The 21,500-nt window shown below is 36.5% G+C and overlaps 13 protein-coding genes across 13 annotated transcripts; 6 read left to right on the plus strand and 7 right to left on the minus strand.

The window, feature by feature from the left end:
* Positions 1-51: 51 nt before the first annotated feature.
* Positions 52-1,242, minus strand: C9374_002318 (uncharacterized protein; the record flags this gene model as incomplete). The annotated part of the gene is made up of 2 exons (XM_044691723.1): positions 52-561; positions 616-1,242. 2 exons carry the CDS (start codon positions 1,240-1,242, stop codon positions 52-54), a joined length of 1,137 nt encoding a protein of 378 aa, XP_044550566.1.
* Positions 1,243-1,492: 250 nt separating this feature from the next.
* On the minus strand, positions 1,493-3,893 carry C9374_002319 (uncharacterized protein; the record flags this gene model as incomplete). Its single annotated transcript, XM_044691724.1, has 2 exons — positions 1,493-3,191; positions 3,277-3,893. The coding sequence occupies 2 exons, from the start codon at positions 3,891-3,893 to the stop codon at positions 1,493-1,495; spliced, it is 2,316 nt and encodes a 771-aa protein (XP_044550567.1).
* A 587-nt stretch (positions 3,894-4,480) lies between these two features.
* Positions 4,481-4,975, plus strand: C9374_002320 (uncharacterized protein; the record flags this gene model as incomplete). Its single annotated transcript, XM_044691726.1, has 1 exon — positions 4,481-4,975. The coding sequence occupies one exon, from the start codon at positions 4,481-4,483 to the stop codon at positions 4,973-4,975; it is 495 nt and encodes a 164-aa protein (XP_044550568.1).
* Positions 4,976-5,124: 149 nt separating this feature from the next.
* On the plus strand, positions 5,125-6,799 carry C9374_002321 (uncharacterized protein; the record flags this gene model as incomplete). The annotated part of the gene is made up of 2 exons (XM_044691727.1): positions 5,125-5,385; positions 5,495-6,799. The coding sequence occupies 2 exons, from the start codon at positions 5,125-5,127 to the stop codon at positions 6,797-6,799; spliced, it is 1,566 nt and encodes a 521-aa protein (XP_044550569.1).
* Positions 6,800-6,867: 68 nt separating this feature from the next.
* On the minus strand, positions 6,868-7,551 carry C9374_002322 (uncharacterized protein; the record flags this gene model as incomplete). Its single annotated transcript, XM_044691728.1, has 1 exon — positions 6,868-7,551. The coding sequence occupies one exon, from the start codon at positions 7,549-7,551 to the stop codon at positions 6,868-6,870; it is 684 nt and encodes a 227-aa protein (XP_044550570.1).
* A 39-nt stretch (positions 7,552-7,590) lies between these two features.
* On the minus strand, positions 7,591-8,848 carry C9374_002323 (uncharacterized protein; the record flags this gene model as incomplete). Its single annotated transcript, XM_044691729.1, has 2 exons — positions 7,591-8,023; positions 8,073-8,848. The coding sequence occupies 2 exons, from the start codon at positions 8,846-8,848 to the stop codon at positions 7,591-7,593; spliced, it is 1,209 nt and encodes a 402-aa protein (XP_044550571.1).
* Positions 8,849-9,057: 209 nt separating this feature from the next.
* C9374_002324 (uncharacterized protein) lies at positions 9,058-9,676 on the plus strand (the record flags this gene model as incomplete). Its single annotated transcript, XM_044691730.1, has 3 exons — positions 9,058-9,199; positions 9,388-9,470; positions 9,533-9,676. 3 exons carry the CDS (start codon positions 9,058-9,060, stop codon positions 9,674-9,676), a joined length of 369 nt encoding a protein of 122 aa, XP_044550572.1.
* Positions 9,677-9,709: 33 nt separating this feature from the next.
* On the minus strand, positions 9,710-13,570 carry C9374_002325 (uncharacterized protein; the record flags this gene model as incomplete). Its single annotated transcript, XM_044691731.1, has 3 exons — positions 9,710-11,552; positions 11,606-11,713; positions 11,769-13,570. 3 exons carry the CDS (start codon positions 13,568-13,570, stop codon positions 9,710-9,712), a joined length of 3,753 nt encoding a protein of 1,250 aa, XP_044550573.1.
* A 122-nt stretch (positions 13,571-13,692) lies between these two features.
* C9374_002326 (uncharacterized protein) lies at positions 13,693-14,799 on the minus strand (the record flags this gene model as incomplete). The annotated part of the gene is made up of 1 exon (XM_044691732.1): positions 13,693-14,799. One exon carries the CDS (start codon positions 14,797-14,799, stop codon positions 13,693-13,695), a length of 1,107 nt encoding a protein of 368 aa, XP_044550574.1.
* A 219-nt stretch (positions 14,800-15,018) lies between these two features.
* On the plus strand, positions 15,019-15,921 carry C9374_002327 (uncharacterized protein; the record flags this gene model as incomplete). Its single annotated transcript, XM_044691733.1, has 2 exons — positions 15,019-15,510; positions 15,568-15,921. 2 exons carry the CDS (start codon positions 15,019-15,021, stop codon positions 15,919-15,921), a joined length of 846 nt encoding a protein of 281 aa, XP_044550575.1.
* A 31-nt stretch (positions 15,922-15,952) lies between these two features.
* Positions 15,953-18,160, minus strand: C9374_002328 (uncharacterized protein; the record flags this gene model as incomplete). Its single annotated transcript, XM_044691734.1, has 2 exons — positions 15,953-17,519; positions 17,571-18,160. 2 exons carry the CDS (start codon positions 18,158-18,160, stop codon positions 15,953-15,955), a joined length of 2,157 nt encoding a protein of 718 aa, XP_044550576.1.
* Positions 18,161-18,326: 166 nt separating this feature from the next.
* C9374_002329 (uncharacterized protein) lies at positions 18,327-19,822 on the plus strand (the record flags this gene model as incomplete). Its single annotated transcript, XM_044691735.1, has 5 exons — positions 18,327-18,505; positions 18,588-18,817; positions 18,904-19,017; positions 19,068-19,236; positions 19,297-19,822. 5 exons carry the CDS (start codon positions 18,327-18,329, stop codon positions 19,820-19,822), a joined length of 1,218 nt encoding a protein of 405 aa, XP_044550577.1.
* A 158-nt stretch (positions 19,823-19,980) lies between these two features.
* C9374_002330 (uncharacterized protein) lies at positions 19,981-21,398 on the plus strand (the record flags this gene model as incomplete). Its single annotated transcript, XM_044691737.1, has 2 exons — positions 19,981-20,284; positions 20,332-21,398. The coding sequence occupies 2 exons, from the start codon at positions 19,981-19,983 to the stop codon at positions 21,396-21,398; spliced, it is 1,371 nt and encodes a 456-aa protein (XP_044550578.1).
* Positions 21,399-21,500: the final 102 nt, after the last annotated feature.

Below are 21,500 nucleotides of genomic sequence, written 5' to 3' on the forward strand. Positions count from 1 at the left end.
TGGTCACACACTCACCTCTTCTTCTTTTCATACAGCACCATCTTTTTATTGTCATTGATCAATGACAGAAGACTCACCCACCAGAGTAGACTCAATTAAGGGATCGGATGAGACGTTTATGGAGTGTATGAGGTCGTGTGGGTCTTGTCTCTGTTCTCTGAGTAGGGTCACGTTTTGTCTGCACCATTCATCACTCAGTTTCATGTAGCTGCTCAGACTGATTAGCTTGTTTTGAAACTGTCCTTCATGACATGTGAGTAGCTCAACAATATTTTTCTTAGTGTAATTATAGTCATGATCAAAACCTTTACAGTCTTTCATGACCAAATCAGCGGCACGTCTTTCTTCAAAACTCATTTCAAAATCAATTAAGGGTATGATATACAGGTGCTTACTGTAACCGAGTCTGTAAAGAGAAGGATGTTTATGAGGAGTTTTGTGATATCGAATTCGAGGAAGCAGAGATGGGTCGAGCAACAGTAAATAATTTCCATACAGTGACGTCCGAGAGTTATTATTCAAAACCTTTTCATTAAATCGATCTAATTTGCTCAGAAAAATCTGAACACATGTGACAATTCAATACTGTGCGTGACACACTTTTAAAATACTTACTTTATACATTTTGAGCAGATTGAGGGATTTCACTGTTGACTCGGACAACATTTTGGAAGGTTCGTTCACACCACTTGATTCATCGGAAGAGCCATAACAAATCTCTTGTGATGGCTGTTCTAGTCTGCCTTTTGTCAAGACTCCATTCATGTAGCTGAAATAAAAGGTTCTAGCTATTGTTACAAGGTGAGACCGAGAGACATCTCTGTTTTGAAAAGAGACAATCCAATCAATATAAAATCGATCCCATCTCTTGAAATACATGCCAACAAACGTTGAACTAGAGTATAATTTGAAATATTCTTCTTGTTTCAGTTCAAAGTCATGGAAGAGCTTTAAGGTTTCTAAAAGTACAGCAAAACCCTCAAGTAACACCATTACATGCATTTGAGTTGCTTCATCCTTGAGTGAGGCTAAATCAATGGAATCACCAGCATGATCAAGAACAAAGGATAGTGTTTCATGATGTAGTGTCGGAACAACTTGAAAACTAATCACTTTGACCAATTCATTTAAAGAAATCTGAAGTGTCCTATCTGCTAAATGTTGAGGCAAGTCAGAGCATTGGTCTTGAGCCAATTGAGAAATGTTATTGACTATATTCTTCAATACGTCCAACGATTGCATGATGACAAGTGCAATATCAATGAATTTAAACAGTGGTGTTTGAAAAGTGCGTTTGAATGATGATTAGCGGTTGTTCTCCGATACGTATCGTGCCAGTGTGCGAGTGAAGTGATCAATGTTTTTTTTTCTTAAAGAGGCTTGTCTCAATGTATACACCTCACAAAGGCTTCGTCTGAGTGTTTGAAAATATTTCTGTTGGTCAGTGGTTCTAAATGATAGCCTTCTGCTTTCCCAACAAAAATGAAATCATTCAAACATTATCTTCATCTTGGTAGTAGAAACTTTGTTCATTGTATGAGTCTACTTCATGCTTGCAAATGGCACAAATCTTCTTTTGTAGTAACCAATTGTCAATACACTCCTTATGGAAGATATGGAAGCAAGGTAAAGTTCTCAACTCATCACCATCCTCATAGTCGCAAAGACAAATTGGACATGTCGTGTTGAGCTGAACTCCCTCTTGCTGTTTGTAAATATGAGTTGGCAATGTGGCAAGATACTCTCGTGTAAGTCCCTGTGACACAGGTCTTGATCGTGCCTCCATCAATTCTTGAAGGAATTGCATTAGTGCAGCATTTCTTCCTGTATCTTGATGTTCGGTATCTGTGTGCTCTTGTTCTTGTTGTTCACGAATGAGAGAATGAAGATACAAAATCATGAGAGGTGAGAGATTTGTTTGAGTATTGGTTGCACCGCTTCTGAGTGCTCTCATAGCTTCTGAATTGTTGAGAATGTCACGAACGCTCATTGTAGGTTCCTCGGAGGTGTCTTGCATTTCTGTTTCATTTGTAGCAGTTGACGATGAATGAGCTCTATAATATCTTTCAATAATTTTCTGTCTAAATGTTGTCCAAATACAAAGTAAAAATATTGGAACTAGCAAAGGAATGAAAATTCCAAGATAGTGATGCCACTCTATCGTGTTTGCTTCTCCATAATAACTAATGAGGCCAAAACACACATTCACAGGAATGCTACACATGGCAGCGAAAATAGCATCCATTCTATTTTTAAGACGTTGCTTTTTCTGAACGTCTGTGAGAGATAATTCTGACTCATCATGCAAGGGTTCTCCGATATCTTCCTTTCTTTTTCTTTCCATACCATTGTACATGGTAATTAAAAGTCCAGAAAGTGTCATAAAACTGTCTTCCTTAATATTATTATTCTTATTTGGGTTTGGAGCAAGAGAAAACGATCGAACAGCACTAATAATATTATAAAGTAACAGCGCCGTGTTCAAACAAAATAGTGGAATCAAAGAAAAGGCATAGGGCATGTAGTATACGTATTTGTCCAATCTTACTCCAAGTAAAATCAAGAAGCAAACAACGCATAATACCACTCCAAACATCTCTAATAGTACTTGCAGCTTGTTTTTAGCTGCTCCATGAATAACTCCCAAATAAATATAGGCTGCAATGCATTGCAACACTGAATATACCATAATGACACTGAAAATGGAGGTGAATGGCAAAGCAAATTGATCGATATAGTCTAACTTGATGCAAATTAAAATAGCACACACTAGTCCAACAATGATGCCGGCAAAGACACTATAACCAACAAATCTGTCAACAGCTTTTCGTTTTTCTCTTTGAATGGATCTCACTGAGCTATACCGCAGGGGATCAGTATTTCTAAATGTTGCTACAGCTCTACTAGCTTCATCAAGTTGTGAAGCATATCGTTCAAATCTTCTATATTGTCGACTGTAATGCCTTCTCCATTTGATCAAATCTTTTACACCCCAGAAAGCAAGAGAGACCAAAAATATAAGTGACATGACATAGGTTGGAATGATCACCAAAACCCAACCAAATACCCATGCAGGAGCGTTAAACATAAAACGTGACTCTAATTTAAATAGAATTAATGCAATCTGCAAAAATAAGTAATAAGTAGTATACATTGAATTTACAAGTCCACTCTTCCAAAATGGTGTTTTGCTATTTCCATAATTCATGATCACAAGATAATTTTCAAATGTACAGTTTGCATATATTGTATTTCAATGACTAAATAATCACTTACCTTCCGTTAGCAATATGGAAGCCATTAATTTCACTAAAATTACGGCTTCTATTTCTTCTGGCACGAGCTCGTAATCGGTAGAGTCTATTACCAAGTGCCAATCTGGCTGCAGCAGTATGAAAAAGATCATCTCTCGAATGAGCAGCTGCAGTGGTTGAAATGTTTTCCGTGTCGTTAGTGTTTGCTACAGGGTTGTTAGCGTTGTCTGAGGAAGAGGCTGTTGTTTCCTCAGCCGTGGTAGTATTGTCTCGTTGGTGTATATGAGAGGTTGATGATGATGAGGCTACAACTGGACTCCTCTGTTCATCATCTTCATCTTCGTCATCGTCTTCAATTAATAATCCGTGTCCACCTCTACGAGCACCACCAAATAGTAAATTACGAAATTGGTCATGATGATGATGTTGTCTTGTCTCCGATGAAGATGGCACTGATTGCTGTTGGTTATTATCTCTACTAATATTTCTGGTGTGATTGGTCTCATCATCGCTCCGAAGCTCTTCAGCGTGATGTTGTCCGTCCTGATGTCTTGTCTCCGCGATACGAGAGGAAGAACCGCTTTCATCCATCGAGCTAGCAACACTCGACGACAAGGAGTGGAGGAATTGTGAGAACATTTTTTAAATCTATTAATTGATTCAGCTGAATAAAGAAACAAGAACCTCGATAGAGATGAAAACAACAATTTTGCAACTGGATTGATGTGTCCGTCGATGAGAGATTCTGTAACAACAAAATGCGGTTTCTCTCCCAGAAATGACTGTTTCAAAGACTTTCAAAAGTTGTATTTACGCGAGAGTCACAACGTTGATGCAATTCTTTTGAGAGTGGTTGTGACAGTTGTTTTATGAGAGACTGCTAATAATTTCTTGAACGTGTCAAATGTAGAACCAAGTTTAAATAAGGCATGCACTTTAATGTAATTTTAATAATGGCAACAGCTATCGTGCTTGCATGTCATTTTCTAAGTTGTCATTCAAAATATGAATCATGACACCATTACTAAATTCGACAACAAATGAATTGTTAACAGTTAATATTAATTGTTTTTTACATTGTTCTTTTGTTTCTTGTCTGTGAAAGAGGAATAAAAATGTCAAAAATCAATTCCCTTCTTTTGCATCAGCATTGGGACCAATTCATCGACGAGACCGTCCAACTAATTATTGATGAATGGCCATCATCAAGTTCTGTTCGGAAATCAATGCTTTTCAACGATAAAACTCAACTCGAACAACAACCCAACTCTTTTGTACCAATCAGTCTAATTCTGATTGAAGAATCGGATAATCAATCATCACCAACAGTAGTTGCTCATGCCAAACTCATCCAATCTCAACAAAGTACTTTTATCATTGAAACAGTAGTAACAAGAAAAGACAAAAGAGGTTCGGGATTGGGTCGTAGAGTAATGGACGAATTATGCAGCTACGCCAAAACACATCTCCCTCAAGGCTCAACTCTCTATCTCAGCACAAAAATCCCAACGTTCTATGAAAAGTGTGGATTTGAAAGATGTGAGGCTCCCGAATCATTTGGAAAAGTGTGTTCCTCTCTCAATACTCAACAAATACATTCCTTATCGAATATGTTGGCAAAGAGATTCCCCCTACAACCACCTCCTTCATCTCAAGGAGCTACAACCACCTCTTCCGAGACTACCTCTGATGTATGGCTCAAAAAGATAATCCATTCATAAAGATTAAGGCCACGAAGAATTATTCCACCTTCCATTAACCACCACTTCACATTAAAAACCCCAGAGGAAATGCTGTTGTATTTTTAGAAGAAAAATTAAAACAAATTTTTAAAAAATTAAATACACTCTCTTTGCCATCAGCATCAACAATGACGATCAAGGAAACAACAACATCAGATGCCGAGATGAAGGACGTAACAACAACTTCTGAAACCACTCCTCCAGTTAATCCTGAGGAAGAGTTGGAATTGGTGATTCGAGGAGAGTTGAAGGATCAATTGAAAATGATTGCCAAGTCTGTTCAACAAGATGATCTTGATAATGATAGAAAACAAATGAGAGCCTTCAGATTGTTTTACAACAAATTGAGAAGACAAATGACAGATAAGATCCTTGTTGGAATCTTGAAGGTAGGTGTGAGCTTAAAGGTTGAATCCGATCAACATTAATCCATTCATGAATTATTATTTGATATTATCAAAAATTGAAAATGTACCTTTACCTACATTTGTTTTCCAGGAATTGAAATGTGCACACCTTGTTTCATACATTGAAGAAACTATTGAAATGCAAGATGAGGAACAAAAGCCAATTCCAGAGGCTGAAGTTTACTTGTGGCTTATTACAATCATCTTTTTGACAGACAAAAAGCAATACAACAGAGCCTACGTTTGTGCTTATGATTGCGTGAAATATCAACACGTGTTGGAAAAGCAGCAAAGATCTCGCTCTATGAATTTCCTCTTCTCGAAAGTGTATTTTTATTTCTCTTTTATTCATGAAAAGTTGCACGTTGTTTCTAACAACGAATTTAGAAATATTTTGCTTGGTAGATTGCGTAGTTGCACTTTGGCACATGACCATTGGAGTCAGTTTGTTATTTTGAACTGTCTTTTGAGATCATATTTGCAAGACAAGTTGGTAGAACAAGCAAACAAACTATTGAAGACTGTTTCTATTGATCAAACAATTGGTCATGTGGACAATAATCAATTGGCTAGATATTATTATTACAAAGGAAGAATTCAAGCTATTCAATTGGACTATTCCGAAGCTTACAATTCATTGCAAACAGCACTCCGTAAGGCACCAGGTGCTCAACCAAATAAGCCAAAAGCTCAAAAAGAAGGAGCCGAACAAGCCAATTTGAATAAGCGTAACGTAGGAAGAGGTTTCCGTATTCACGCCAACAAATTACTGATCGTTGTTAGCTTGTTGATGGGCCATATTCCTGAACGTTCTCTTTTTGTGAACACTTTGGAGGCCACTAACGATAATGTGACCTTGGCTCAACTCAAGCCATACTATGAACTTACTCAACAAGTGAGACTTGGTAATGTAAATGGATTTGAAACTATTGTTGAGAAGTACAGAGAACAATACGTGGCTGATGACAACCTCACTCTCATCAATCGTATTAGGCAAAATGTTATTCGTACTGGTTTGAAGTCCATCATCAAGGCTTATTCCAGAATCTCTTTTGCTGATGTCAGCAAAAAGTTGAATTTAACTGACACAGATGTGAACGATGTTCAAGGTATTGTTGCCAAAGCCATCAAAGATGGTATCATCGATGCTAAGATTGATGAGCAAGCACAAAGCGTTGACACTGCCAAGAATCAAGACGTCTACCAAACAAGTGAACCTTCAGACGAATTCGACAAACGTATTCAATTCTGCTTGAGCTGTAGAAGTCAATGCATCAAGGCAATGAGATATCGTGAAGAAAAGAAAAAGAAGCCAACAGTAGAGCAAGATGACTCTCTTCACTTGGATGTTGATGAAATTGTTGATGAAGTTGATGATGACATAATGGAAGATTAAATTATTTACAGCAGTAAACTCTTTTTTAAACTTAAACAACGAAACATGAGTCTTCAAAAAGTAATAAATTATTCCAAAGTTGGTGTTGAGACTGAGGCTAAGGAAGATATCGAATCGCTAGAGACATGACTTGGTTTGATGATTTTTCTTATTTGCTTTTCTCTTTGTTTTAACTCTTTCTCATGTTGTTGATTTTGCTCTTTCAATGTTGCATTTTCTTTTTGCAACGAAGCGTTTCTCTCTTTCAAAAGCTCAATATTATATTTCCTATTTTCGTCAGCAAATTTCTTTTTTTGTTCATGTTGTTGAATTTTATCTTCTAGCTCCTTTCGTTCCTTTTTTAATTGCTCAATTTGTTCTAGATATTGCTTTTCTTGTTCTATGAACGCTTCTCTGGATGCTTCTTTACTTTGCTGGAGAGCTGTCAACTCTTCATCATGCTTCTTTGTTAATTCTTTAAGTTCTTTTTCCTGTTGTTGCAGTAACAGTTCTAGTTGATGCATTCTCTTTGTGCTAAATAAGTATTCAACAGGATCTTGATGATTTAAATTGAAGGCTTCGTTCAAACGTTGTTTGATTATTTGCGGAATTTTGTGTTTTTGAAAATATTGATCAACTTGTTGTTTGGAAGCTGTTTTCATCAATGGTTCTTCCTCTTCATCCAAAGTAGCATCATAGTGAAGCGAAACTTGTTGTTGATCGGATGATGGCTCGGTTGAAGATGATGGCAGATTCTCTGTTGTTGTGCTCATTTTTTTTAAATTAAATTTTCATTTTGGATAGCATAGAAATTATTTATTCTTTTTCTTCTTCTTTGGAGTTTTTGTTTTCTTTTCATTGGATGGTTGTTCTTGTTTGGTTGACGAGGGTGCTTCTGATTGTTTTGCTTTCTTAAATTCTTCAATCTTTTCACTACTTTGTTCTTGACAAGTTGGACAAAACCACAGTCCTTTAGGAGCTTCGCTCAATGGCGGATCTAAACATCGGTAATGATATGCATTGTCACAATAATCACAAATGATCATCTCACTCTCATCTGAATTCTTTTTACATTTGAGGCAAATTTTGCAGTCAGCACAAAGCCAATTATCTCTATATTGTTGCTCTAAATGATCCATGTTGGGTTCATGACAAAAAGTATGGAAATAGCAGTTACAAGCTACACAATGAATGAGCTTATCCTCCTGATCTCCGCTGTCACATTTTTTACATAATTTTCTAGACCTTAATAGAGTATGAGTTAAAGAAGCAATTTGTTGTAATGACGACTTACCTAGGTCTTCCTCTCTTTTTAGGAATTTGAGAAAGTTCTGATTCAGAAAATAATGTTGATGCCTGTTGTTTTTCTTGTGCACTCAGGCTTGAATCTGTGTTTTCTGAATTATCGAGAAGCTGAAATAAAGACTCGGAAGGATTGGCGGAAACTGGCTCAGTCTTGCTGTTGGATGAAATGGACTCCAATATGTCACCGTACGTGTTGACAACATTTTCTATTCTATCCTTAGCAATGATAATAGAACTATTGAGAGTTGGTTCTTCATTAATCATGAATCCAACCTCCCTAGCATACTCTGGTCGTTTGCTGCAATACATTTCTAATATATTCTTAGTGTTGTGTATGAATCGTTGTTGCTGTTTGCTATTTAGGAAAAACTTGTTACAATAGCAAATTAATTTTGAAGTATATGGGCAAAGAGTATGAAATTGTGCTCGGTAACCATGATTTGTTCTTGGATCGGGAAAAGATGACAACATAAAAGGTACTTCTTCTCGTTGCCTTTTCATGATCATAATCTCCTCTGGAGTGAGCAACCGAGTGGAAGGTATACTCGGAGAATCGATCTTGCCTTGATTTTCTACCGAGACTGATGATGAAGGGTTATTGTTGTTGTTGGGATTCAATACAGCAGAACCGTCAGTTGTATCAATTGCCAAAGCCAACTCCATCTCATCCATTCCAGCCAAGTGATGTTCCTTCTGCTCCGAGCCATTCATTCTTGCTGGTGAATTCTCTTGGTTGGTATCAACGACAGTAGGAATTTGGGACATTTTTTGGCGATTAAATTATTAATGTGAAGTTAAACGATGTTGAATTATTTGTATCACAACACTCCCTTCAAATACATGTTAAACTCTCCAGTAGTGTCATTGAATCACACAAATACGTTGGGGATACTTTTACTAATTAATAATTAATTATCAACAGAATGGAGAAAATAAATAAAAATTTAATTCTAAAATATCCAAACAACAAAAAAATGTCAAAGCCAAAACTTAGAACTGGATCCACCGCATTGCTCGGCATCATTGGCGATGAGGAAACCGTAACTGGATTCTTATTAGCAGGAATTGGAGACAATGACGCAAAACATGCTGAAAACTTTCTTGTTGTAACTCCATGTACGTGCATAGTTGTTATTTTTATAGAATCATCATCATGACTTATTATTGTTGGGACATTTCTTCACGGAAATTACTATTGATATTTAAATATCTATGATGTAATCTCGCAACATAATGACCTGATGTTTTTGTCAACAATTACCTCATGATCACTTCTCCGATGATACGAACCGCCATCACTACAGCAACACCACAAACACAAATTGAAGAGGCTTTCAAGAAGCTCACTTCCAGAGAGGATATTGCAATTTTGTTAATCAACCAACACGTAAGTGCTTGAAATTTATGAAATTTAGATGGATCATTCGGGATTTCATGATTTGAAAATAGGTCGCCGAAAGTATTAGATATTTACTTGATAGCTACAGCCAAATCACTCCTGCCATTTTGGAAATTCCTTCTAAGGATTCACCTTATGATCCATCAAAAGACTACATTCTTTCTCGTGTGAAAATGTTCTTCTCAGACAATTAAGTTTCTTAATAAATTTTATTTAATCTTCATCACCTATTGTTGACTTGATGGTTGATTATTTGCTGATGCAGATTTAGATGCAGAAGTAAACCTGGCATAAATTGGAGCGAATTGATCCAAATGATTCCTTAAAGCATTCTTAATGCTTGCCATGTATGGCTCAATATCAAACTCTTCGCTGCCACTGGATGTGGGAGGAGTTGTCGACGAGATGGAATCTGCAGAGGAGGTTGGTGTGGTTGTTGTTGGTGGAGTCGTGGAGGATACATTTCCTGTTGTTGCTGCTGCAGTAGACATTGCTTTCAACCTGCCCATACACCGAAATACATCCATCAGCATTTCCACAGCCTCTTTTGGCGAAACATGTGGAATAATTTCAGTAACAAGATCCATCGGTTCAATCACTAATTCAGCACGAATCAACACGTTTGTGATTTGAATGGTCTTCATAATTAGATGTTTGTCATTTTCTGATGATCCAAACCCCTTATTGTTTGACAATACCCTTAAATTCCATTCTCCAATCGCATTAGCAAATAAACTTATCAAAGTTGTCTCCATATTTTCAATTTCAATGAATTTTCTTGGATACGCCAAAGAAATGAAATCAATCAAGCTATAAATGATTGGAAATTTGTGGAACATCTTGTCAATAACTATTTCTCTTTCGGTCATTGGCTTCTTTGGAAGAGATTCTAGCAATTGAGTTATGGTTTGAATTGGATTTTGCAATTTCAACCTCTTCATGAGTTGTTTTCCTAATTGAAGCGTGCATGAAATGTTATGCTCTTCTGTTTGAGAAAAAAGACATTTTGAAAATAGGCTCAAAATATGGGACTTGTTCAATTTCACAACCTCTTCGTTGTGCTTATCGAAATAATATGTGTCTTTCTTCAACGTGAATGATTGATTCTTCAACTTTTTGTGAACATTGGATGGGTTTACAAATACGACGCCTTTTGTTCTGATTGTCAACTTGTCTTCAAGAACTGTTTTCGTTTTCGACATTTTATGATTGGGCTGAATCAATTGAGTTACCAAGCTCTGATGATCTGATGTTGAAGTAATTGGGGTTATTTCTGAAATGTGAGTCAACTCAATCATACTCTCATCTTCCACATTCTTAAACAATAACTTGATGATGGTGCTTTTATCCTCAGGTTTGATGTCATCATTGCTTAGGACTTTAGAAAAGACCGATGTTTCTTCTGGAAAGAAATAATTAATGATAGAAAGAGCATCTTTCTGATAGAGAAGTGGATAATTGATTTGTTCATGTACTTGAGACGACGTGAACACGTTTGTAGCATGAAGTCTAGATTCCATATGATTACAAAATATTAGATCCAAAGCAAAGTCAAACGTAGAGCATGCTACTTGTTCAAATCGAGAACACATCACAGAAATAATTTCCTTAATAACATTTCTACATTTTTCAATAATATCTGTTCTTCCTGCCATTACAATCAAAACAAAGTAGTAATAATATAAAGTGCTTGCCACGTCAGTTTCTGGCTCTAGTATAATGGTTGGTATTAAATCGTGAGATAATCTTTGCTTGCTTCTTAATTGATGTCTTCTTTGATGTTTGGTTGTAAATGTTGGCTTCAAAAGGAAAAAGTAGTATGCCAAAAGTGCCTGTGAAAATTGGTTGGCTATCAGTTCTGGTATCGTAATCACCGCTGTATATGTTGCTGGTGTGGTGGTGTCTTCAATTTTGGAACTTGATTTAAGAATTGAAATAAATGATTCGAGAAGGCGCAAAGGAAGATCTTGCACATTGGAACCGTTTCTAAAGAGAAAAGGGTACAAAAGTTGCCATCTGATAATAAAATTGTAAAATATTACTGGTTTGTAGTGCACTTCTTGATCAGCACTGAAAGTCATTGTTATTGATCATATAAGCACAAGAATATTGTCGATACTTACACATCTTTCAAAAGGTTGACCCATAGGCATAGATTGCTGATAATGGTACAAGTCTTTTCACTGTTGTTTGTGTTGGAAACTATCCATAGAACTTTTTCGATAAAAGGTCTTTTCAGAAATGTCAATAAACACTGAAATGAGAAGTTAATCCAACAATACTTACTCATCAAAAATGGCATAGTTTTTGGAGAATGAGTCATAGAGTTTAAGAAATAAGACAGTAGCATTGCCATTTCTATCTTTTGAGGATGTGGAAAAGTAATAATTGGTTAGTAAGTGCAGCAAAATATTTGATGCCATTGTTTCTCCTCCCGAAAGACCTAAAAGCTCTATCAAGAAGAACCAAACAGACTCTTTCATTTTGGAAGACTCCAATGCAAAGCCTATAATTTCCTCTGTTTTGGAGTGAAGAGAGTTCAGGAAAGTAAGGGAATTCAATCTATAAACAAAAGGAGGAGACGTTTGATGAAAAGTGTCTAGTGAGTAATTGTACTCCTGCAGTTTGCACGAGTAAACAATAAAGTCTTCTTGGAGAATGGAAACAGTGTAGTTGAGAATGGTATGGCACTTGTCTCTCAGATTTTGAGGAATTGAGTCATCTTCAATCCAGCGTTTTAAAGTTACAAGATATTCAAAAGAAAAATCTTTCATCTGTTGTAGGTGCTCACTGATTATTTCAAGGATTGCTCCTAAACCATGTCTGTCAATATTTGAATATGGCAATAAATTAAAGAATTCCAAAAATTCTATCTGGTGATTTTTGGAAAGCTCAAGGAAATCAGGTAAAATAACCTTAAGAATCCCATCACACTCACTCATCATGTATAACAACATCGTGACGATGATCTCTTTCCTTTCATTCCATGTATTAACATTGGAAAAAATTAATTCTTCGATGAATGGAAAAATTAGTGTTTTTGGTAAATCTGGGATCTTAATGCACATATGGTTCAGTACCAGTAATTCTCTCTTGCACTGATGATTAATAGTTTTAGTAAGTGAATGAAACACATCAGTGTTGAAAATTTTTTGTTTTTGGTCTCCTAGTTGTTGAAAAGAGTAATAAATGTTCATGAGTATTGTTGCAAAAGTCATAGGTAAGGTAACAAATGGATTCTCCAATGACATACAGACATAGAGGAAGTCACTAGATGTAATACTTAGAAAGTGTAAAAGGCGTGAATAATTTTGTTGGAAAGTTTGAAGAGAAGGAAGAAAATCTAATAGGGAACCATGCTCCTCAATGCCGTCAGGTATTGTGATTGGAACTAGCTTATACTGGGAGGCTAACTTGTCTGATGGTCTGCAAATAAATCTAACAATGTCCAAATATAATTGACAGAGAGGATGAAGCTCTAACTTCTCAAGAATGTATCTTATGGAAATATTATTCGATTCAAAAATTTCATTTGCTGTTTTTCGCTTCTTTTGGGGAGGATCAAATTCGCTATCCTCATCATTTGATGAGTCAGAAGACGAAATTGGAAGTGAAAAGCCTCTATTAATCTCATCAACAACTTGTTGTGTGAGATATTTGAATAAATTTTCAATCATAATGTCATTTTGTTGTGCTTTCATCCTCACCTTGAGGTCGTTCGTGATGGATTTTTTGATCACATAATAATTTAATTTCCATTGCTCTTCTAATTGTTCCAACTGTCTGCTCAAATATTCCATCTTTTGATTGTAACCTCGGTTATACGACTGTTGTTTTTGCTCCCGATGAATGGAATATTTACATTCTTCGAATTGATGAAAGTAACGTTCAACTTGAGAGCACAATACCTGAAAGGTAGGCAGATAGTCATCATCAGATAATTGATTTGAAAATACTTCTCGGAGAGTTTGAGAGAGAATTGTTGGATCTACGATATGCAATGTCTGTTTAAAATATGCATAAGTATGATAATCTGATGGCCTCTTTCCAGAGAAGGTGAAGATGGATTGAATTTTGTTCTGCATCATTTGTTGTGAACAACGGAAGTGGATGATCAAAACAATTTTTTAATAAAATTTTTTAAAAAAATTTTAATGTTGGAAATGAATGGAGAATAATTTATTCATCGTACTACACCACGATTAGATGGTCAATTCTGAACGTGGTTGCTTTTATGTCGAATTTTGACTGTACATCGCTTTTTCCATTCTGTGGGCGTATCATTAGAAATGTTTGGTGCTTGTTTTCTCTTGCAAATCTGAGGAGATGAAGAACAACTGCTCTCTCGTTCATTATCGTCATCATCACTGTTTTCATCTCTTTTAAAGGGTGGTGTTAATATGATAATGGAAGAATCTTCAGGAGAAAGAACTATTGCTGTGAATGATGAGGAATTGGCTGAGTCATCTTTGATTGTCTCATCTTTGTGTGGAGAGATTTTTAGAGACTTGTTTAAACGCGAAACCTTTGGTTCATTGAAAGTACTCTCTGTGATTTCAGAATTCGAATAGTCAAAACTTGATGGAGAGGCACTTGAGATGTCTTGTTTCTTTGGAGTTTTAGAGAAAAAGGAATTGACAGTTCCTTTAGATTTTAGCTGTTCTCTCTCTCTTTCTTCTTTCACTATTGAGGAGATTATTTGTTCTTCTGAAAAAGGTTTAACTCTGTCAATATTCGAATTATGTCGTAAAATATATTCCTTAATTCTCCAAATCATTTGCTCTCTTGTTCCATGGGTTGGTAAATTGAATTTTTTAAGGTATTCTTTGAGTTGATTGTTTTTCAATATGGAATAACATAATGAGGGAATTTTAGAAGAAGAAGAGGAGGGAGAAGAATGGTTTGATCTCTGGCAAGACCAATCGAAAGATTCTTGGCTTTCCGAAATTGAAGCTGTGGAGTGACGATCATTTAAATCTGATCGATCGTGTTCTTTTTGAGAGTTTGTTAATTGTTGAATAAGATCTTTCCTAGCATTTGAGTATAGGTTCATCATGTCCGACACAAATGGTACTTTGATGATATCACTTTTTGAATATTCTTCCTTGCAGATTGGACATCGATTCCGAAATGAAAATTCTCTTGAAATACACAAATCACAAAAAAAGTGCAAACACGTTCGAATACATTTTGGATTGTCCAATAGCTCTTTACAAATCGGACACTGCAACGAGTTCTCAAAAGCCGACAGGGATTGCAAATTCGTTCGTTTCTCCCATGTTGGTTCTTCATCGAGAAGGCTTTCATTTTTGCTCATTTTTTACTTCGTGTGTTTTCTGTAACTGTAAAAATCAAGAACATGTCGCCTTTCTTCATCACTCACAGTTCTGCCAATTCAAAACGTGGTAGCAAGGTGCCGCGTATCATTTCATATCGACACAAGTGAGTTGATGATCTTGTTGAAGTAAGATAGGTTTTTTGAAAAAGTCAAAAGGCGCCAAAATTGATTGACTACAATAATTACAATTTTAAAAAAATGCAACAGTACTATACAACTCAGCAACTTCAAGGGCACACTACTTTCAAACCACACGTTCGGATCGGGAACTGGAATGAGGATATTGAGCTGCTCAATGAAAAACAAAAGGAGTTTTTACGAGCAAAGGAAGAGGGTTTACTGCCTCATCAAATAATGGAGCGCAAAATGAATAGACATCTAAGTCCAATTCCTTTAACGGAGAAGCGAGAGAATGGTGCTATTCATTTTGGAGATATTGTCATGATCAAGAGTGTAAATACAGGTGGAATTTTGTGCATGGATTTAGATACAATATTGCATCATGTCAATGACCGTTTTGCATGTACAACGTCCACCCTTACCACAACGCCTTGTGCAAGAAATTGTTTTGTTGTTGAGAAAGTTCCAAACGACACGAGTGCTGACATGATCATTCCTGAGGAGGAGAGTCACATACTTCACTATGGACAGAAATTTAGATTGAAGTGTGTTTCTCAATTCCATTCACCAGTAAGTACTTGATGTTGCAAACAGCTGTGTAAAAATGTTTCTATTCAATCACGTTAGCTTTACTTACGTTCGGAAAAACCTTCTCCAACTTGTTTTGCTTCTGGTACATCCTCTGCAGAGAAATGTCAGGAAGTCTCTGTGGACCAGGTCGTCAGTTATGAAACTGTTTGGAAAATTCAATATCTTCACAAGGGGTATCGCCTTGAGTATGAAGGACAAGCTGTAAATGTAAATGAGCCAATTGTTCTTACACACTGCGCAACAAACCAGTGTTTGAGCTCTAATCAGAGTATTGTAATGTTGAATGATTTTGGCAAAGAGTACCAAGTTTTTTGTAAAACTTCGTTAACGATTCACAAGACAGAGGATGTTTGTAATCATTTCATGATTTTGCAAGCAGAAAATCAATAATAGTGTATAGCTAATAATAATTTACAAGTGGCTATTTCTTCTTGTGACTTGTCTTTTTCTTTTTCTTTGGTTTTTCTGTGGAACTGGAGGGTAAGGAAAATACAGAAACCGATTGTTTGGTTTGTTTTTGCTTTTTCCGCTCTTGCTGAGCAGCAAATTGTTTTGCCTTTTGTCGATTAGTGTTGTTAAGGAAGGAAGATTTAGGAGCAGCATGTTTGTTGTGAGATGATGATTTGGATGGTTGAGAAGTGGTGCTTGTTGTTCTTGGAGTTTGTTGAATGATGGATAAAACTTCTTGAGAATTGGACAATGAGAATGACAGAGATGGAAGGCTTGAAGATGATGCTAAACTGCTGCTTTCTGAATCTTGTTCAGATGTTGCTGTCTCTTGACTTGCAAGTAATTCTCTTTTTCGCTTTTTCAAAGCATTTCTATAGGCCTCTACTTGTCGTTTTTCAGCTTCTTTCTTTTTGGTTTCAAGCTCCAATCTTTCCTTTCTTTGGTCGAGTTTCTCTTTATCAGCTTCCACAGCAGATTGAGGAATTGCGAATTTAGAAAGGGTCAAATTCAAAAGACGAGAAGTTCTAGAGCTGAATGGCCCATAGCCACCATCTTTTCGTTTCATACTCTTGAGTAATTCTTGATTCTTCTCAAATTGTTCTTTAAGCATTTGTGGGGTGTATTCCTTTTTCACACGTTTCTTATGGAGGCTCGATAAGTTATTATCGTCATTTCCAAAGCTCATGAGTTCATCGTCCTCTTCTTCCTCTTCGTCGGTGATATCTGTAATTTCACTTTCTACTTCTGATCGTTGCACAGTTGATTCTTCATCAGATTCGTTGAATTCAATAAAGCTTTCAATTTCCTTTTCTAACTCTTTATCATCCAAGTTGTGAATATCATCCAGAGTTCTGTAGTTCAACACATTTCCATCATCATCTTCCTCTTCACATTCATCAGACATGTATGCTTCAGCAGCCTTTGCTTCTGCCTTCATTTCTTCAATGTATTGCTTGATGGCTAACTTGCGTTGCAATTCACGTTGTTGTTTTTCCTCTTCAGACATCTCTGGTGGTTTCTTGTGTTCTTCTCGATCTGATGAATGATCATCGGAAGATGTTTCTGCTTCTGGTTCCTCTTCATTTGCTTGGTGTGTGATCTCTTCTTCGGGAGCTAATGTGAGTGTCTGAGGCAATAGAGGTTCATTGAAAGTATCTTTGATTCCCGAGGTGATGACTGTGTCAGGAATGGTCGTTTCTGTGGGAAGAAGAGTTGATGATGATTTTCCTTCTGCTTCTTCTTGTGCACAAGAAGGTTCATTTCCATGAGATGGCTCTGTTGAAGCAATGGGATCCATATGGAGTATATCCTCTCCGTTGTCTTCCTCGTCATCACTAGAGTCATCGTCATCACGAGAAGTGCTACTGACTGGTTGTGAAGATATATCTTTCGTTACAATCAAGTCAAAGTCACCGTCATCATCGTCGTCTGAGGAATCCTCATCGTCACTTGAAACAAGTGCATGCTTGTATTGAACTTTGTCTGATGCAGTAATATATTTATCGATTTTGATTTCTGGTTTGAGAGGACGTTTGTGACTAATTGGATGACCAACCTTAATGATAATGAACAAAGTATTTTCAACTTACCAAGAAAAGGAGTCAATAATAGGCGTCAAATGTGTGAGAATTTTAGGAACAAGTTCCTCCATTTTGAAAATGTGCTTGAGAGCTCTATGTGGAAGATCTTCATCAACCTCCTTTGTTCTCTTATATTGTGCATAGACAGCATCTTCCAAATCTTTAATTTCTTTTTGTTTTTTCTTTGAAACTTTGTTCTTCTTATTGGATGTTGTTGAATGAACAGCTGCCTCTTCTTCCTGTGGTTCATTCATTTCATCTACTGTTGGCTCTTCGTTTATGGATTTTCTCTTGACAGAATAAAGTACACTTTCATCAATGGGAGCATCCTCTCCATCCATCAAGGCATCCAAATCATCCAAACCGCTCCGACCTCCGATTGAAGATTTCAAGAGAGCTAATTGTTTGATTTTACGAGCTTGTGCACCATCGTCTTCATCATCAAATTCAAGAGGTTGTTGCTCCTCATCCGATGATGTTTCAACATTTTCCTGTTGTTGTGGTGATGATGATGTGTCCTCCGTGTTGTTCATTTCATCATCTTCCATAAAATCATTACGCTGTGCGAGATGTGAATTTTCCAATTCAACTTCTGACATTTTTTTGAAAGTGTTGAAGTTGCGAAAAACGGTCCTAATTGGCGGGAACGATTCATTGCCCAGGATAACAATCGATTAGGAGACATGATAACATAGGAGCTCGTATGACCGTTAAAATGATCTGGATGACAAGATAACAACCACCCAGTCTTTCACTCACAAAAAAATGCAACGAATTAAGCCTCTCATTCCTGTCGCTTTCCACCGATGCTCCGACTTACAGAAAGCCAAGAACAATCTTCGGAATTATGCAGCAACCGGAGGTGATTTGTCGTTAGTGCGAGAATATGTATTGAATCCCTATGTTTATGAACCTCTCATGAAATTTGTTCCAATGAATGTCGCGTAGGTTGATAGGATCTTTTTTCGTGATAAGAGTTGACATTATTGTTTCATCATCAAATGATTATCATCATCAAAAAATTAGACCAAATGTTATTACTATTGCTGGATTTATTTGTTTATGGATTTCTGTAATTTTGACCTATATTCACTGCCCAACATTTTCAGAGACAATTCCGAATTGGGTTTTCCTTGTGAACGCTGGTTGTCTCTTTGCCTATCAAACATTGGACAATATGGATGGTAAACAAGCACGTAGGACAAAAACAAGCTCACCTTTAGGAGAACTTATGGACCATGGTGTTGACGCTGTGGGTAAGTTGTAAAAGCAATGCTCAAAAGTTTTACTGAGACCGTGGTTATTTAACACATGCTTCACCATCAACCTTTTTCAAAAATAGCAACTACATTGTGTGCCATTTCTTGGATTTGCGCCTGCAAACAAGGACCTACCATCGTGTCATACCTTATTTGTTTGATTGGTTATGTTCCATTTATTTTTGCTACTTTAGAAGGTTTGTTTTAAATATTGTACAGCGTATTCACCATCACGCCATTCAAAAAGAGTATTATATTGGAGGATTATATTTAGGAAAATTTAATGGTCCAATTGAGGGACTTTTAGGATTTATTGCCATGCAATTCCTTGGAGGAATTTTTGGTCACAGTGTGTATCAGACAAAGGTGTTTGGGCTTGTTCCTTTGTGGGCGTTTTTCTCTGGATTGACAGCATTGTAAGTTGTGAATTTTTCTTGACATTCTCGAGTTAATTAACTCTCTAATTATTTCATCAGCGGATCAACTTACGCTTCTATTGAGAATATTTTGAACATTAGAGCAAAGATTAATGATAATAAGAAATCGAAATTGGAGAACAAGGACTCTGCTTTGGATGAAGAACAAAAATCTCCATGCTTTGAAACCGATTTTCTTAAGAGTCTGCTTCCAGCCATTCCTTTCATCATTATGCTTGGCTCGTTTTTCACTTTTATCAACGTTGATACAGAGACAGTCCAAAACTATCCTTATCTAACGCTGTTTAGTATGGCCATTGGGTTTGGATATTTGGCTAGCAATCTCACTCTTGCATTTCTTGTCAAGAAATCTCTTGCATTATTCTCTGTCATGTGTATTCCTTCTGTACTTCTCCTTCTGAATGCATTGACAGGCCATCAAATTGCTTCAGGATTCTATGCTTTGCTCTTATGTGCAGTTGCAACCTTTTCAATTTATGGAAACTACGTTGTTTCTGTTTGTGATGATATCTGCAATGCCCTGAATATTAATGTCTTTTTCCTTCCTTCCATCAAACGTGAATAATGTTTTTTTAATAACTATAATATTTATTAAATACTAAGGGGTAAGTTGGCAGCCCCAGTCCACATTTGGAAATTTTTATACGCTCACCTCTTTTCAATTTGGTCAAAATTTTGTATTTCGCTCTTCGTTCAAAAAAAAGTGTGAAAACAGCCATCACCATGCACAATACTAGCGTGTGTTGCAACGTTTTGATTATCGGAGGAGGTCTAGCTGGTCTCTCAGCAGCTCACTATTTCAATTCGGTGGGTATGAGCGACTTTTTAATTGTTGAAGCAGACAATAGATTGGGAGGAAGAATTTATTCCGACTTGAAAACTGGTATTGAAATTGGAGCTGAGTTCATCCATGGTGAGGGAAATATGGCGTACGATATTGTTGCCAACAAGATGAAAGTGCCATTACACATGGTGTTTGATTTCTCAAAGACAGATCCCAAACAACACGGAGCAATGTATTTCATTGGTAGGTTTTGAATAGCCTTAATGATCATATTCTTAAACTCTCTCAAGATGGTAAATTACACGGAATTGATTCCCCAATTGCTAAGCAAATGCTCAATTACATTGATGATTTGATGAATGATGAGCAATTGAAAAAAGGACCAGACATGTCTGTTAAGGAATGGCTGATTTCCAGAAAGGTTCCTGAAAAGTATCATGTCTTCATTGATTCACTATTAGCTAAAACTAATGGAGGATGTTTATTATCAGCTTCTGCTAAAGGTCTTCAAGAAGAAGGAAACAAGTGGCCATACGGTTCTGGAAACTTTCAACTGAACGATGACAATTACATGGAACCATCCATGATGAAATATTTAACAAGTAATTTGTGCTTGAAGGATCAAGTCAGGTTGAATTATAAGGTTTACAACATTGATTACACATGTAAAAATGGAATGATTAAGGTGAACAATGGAGAAATTATGTGTAACAAAGTTATTTTAACGGTTCCAATTTCTGTATTGAGAAGCCAACAAATTGTTTTCAATCCACCATTGTCTCCCTTGAAGACGCACATTATTCAGAACATGCTTCCAATGCAGAGTGGTATGAAGGTTGTGTTGAGGTTTAAGAGACCATTTTGGAGAGAGCTAATTCCAGACACAAATATCATTATTCTAGGTGATAACCATCCATTTGTTGCTCAATTATGGTTCCCTCATGTTTCCCAGAAGAAGCACGATGAGTTTGGCTATTACTTAACTGGATTCAGCATGGGAAATAAGACTGACAACGCATTATTCTATTCTGAAGAAGAAATTGCCAATAGTGTGAGAGAACTAGTTCAAAAAGTTTTCAACCTCAACGCCAATAACGATGGATTTATTGGGGGAATTGTGAAGAATTGGCAGTCATTCCAATTTGTTGGAGGGTCTTACTCATTTGCTGGAGTTTCTGACGCTTCAAGAATGAATTTTGTTGAGAACTGCAGAGAAGTGTTAGCTGAACCAATTGAGAATAGAATATTTTTTGCGGGAGAAGCTTATGCTGATTACTCTCCTGCATCACTTCATGGATCCTTAGAGACGGGTCAAAAAGCAGCACAAACAATTATGTCTAAACATTCAAAATTATAAATTCACAAACTTGTGGATGTTCTAAATAATGGAACACGTGTTATTTTGAAATAAAATGTTAATTAGAAAATAAATTTTAAATGAATTTTGGATGAATTTAAC

The sequence above is a fragment of the Naegleria lovaniensis genome (assembly GCF_003324165.1).
Source record: "Naegleria lovaniensis strain ATCC 30569 chromosome Unknown tig015, whole genome shotgun sequence".
Classification (NCBI taxonomy): domain Eukaryota; phylum Heterolobosea; class Eutetramitea; order Acrasida; family Naegleriidae; genus Naegleria; species Naegleria lovaniensis.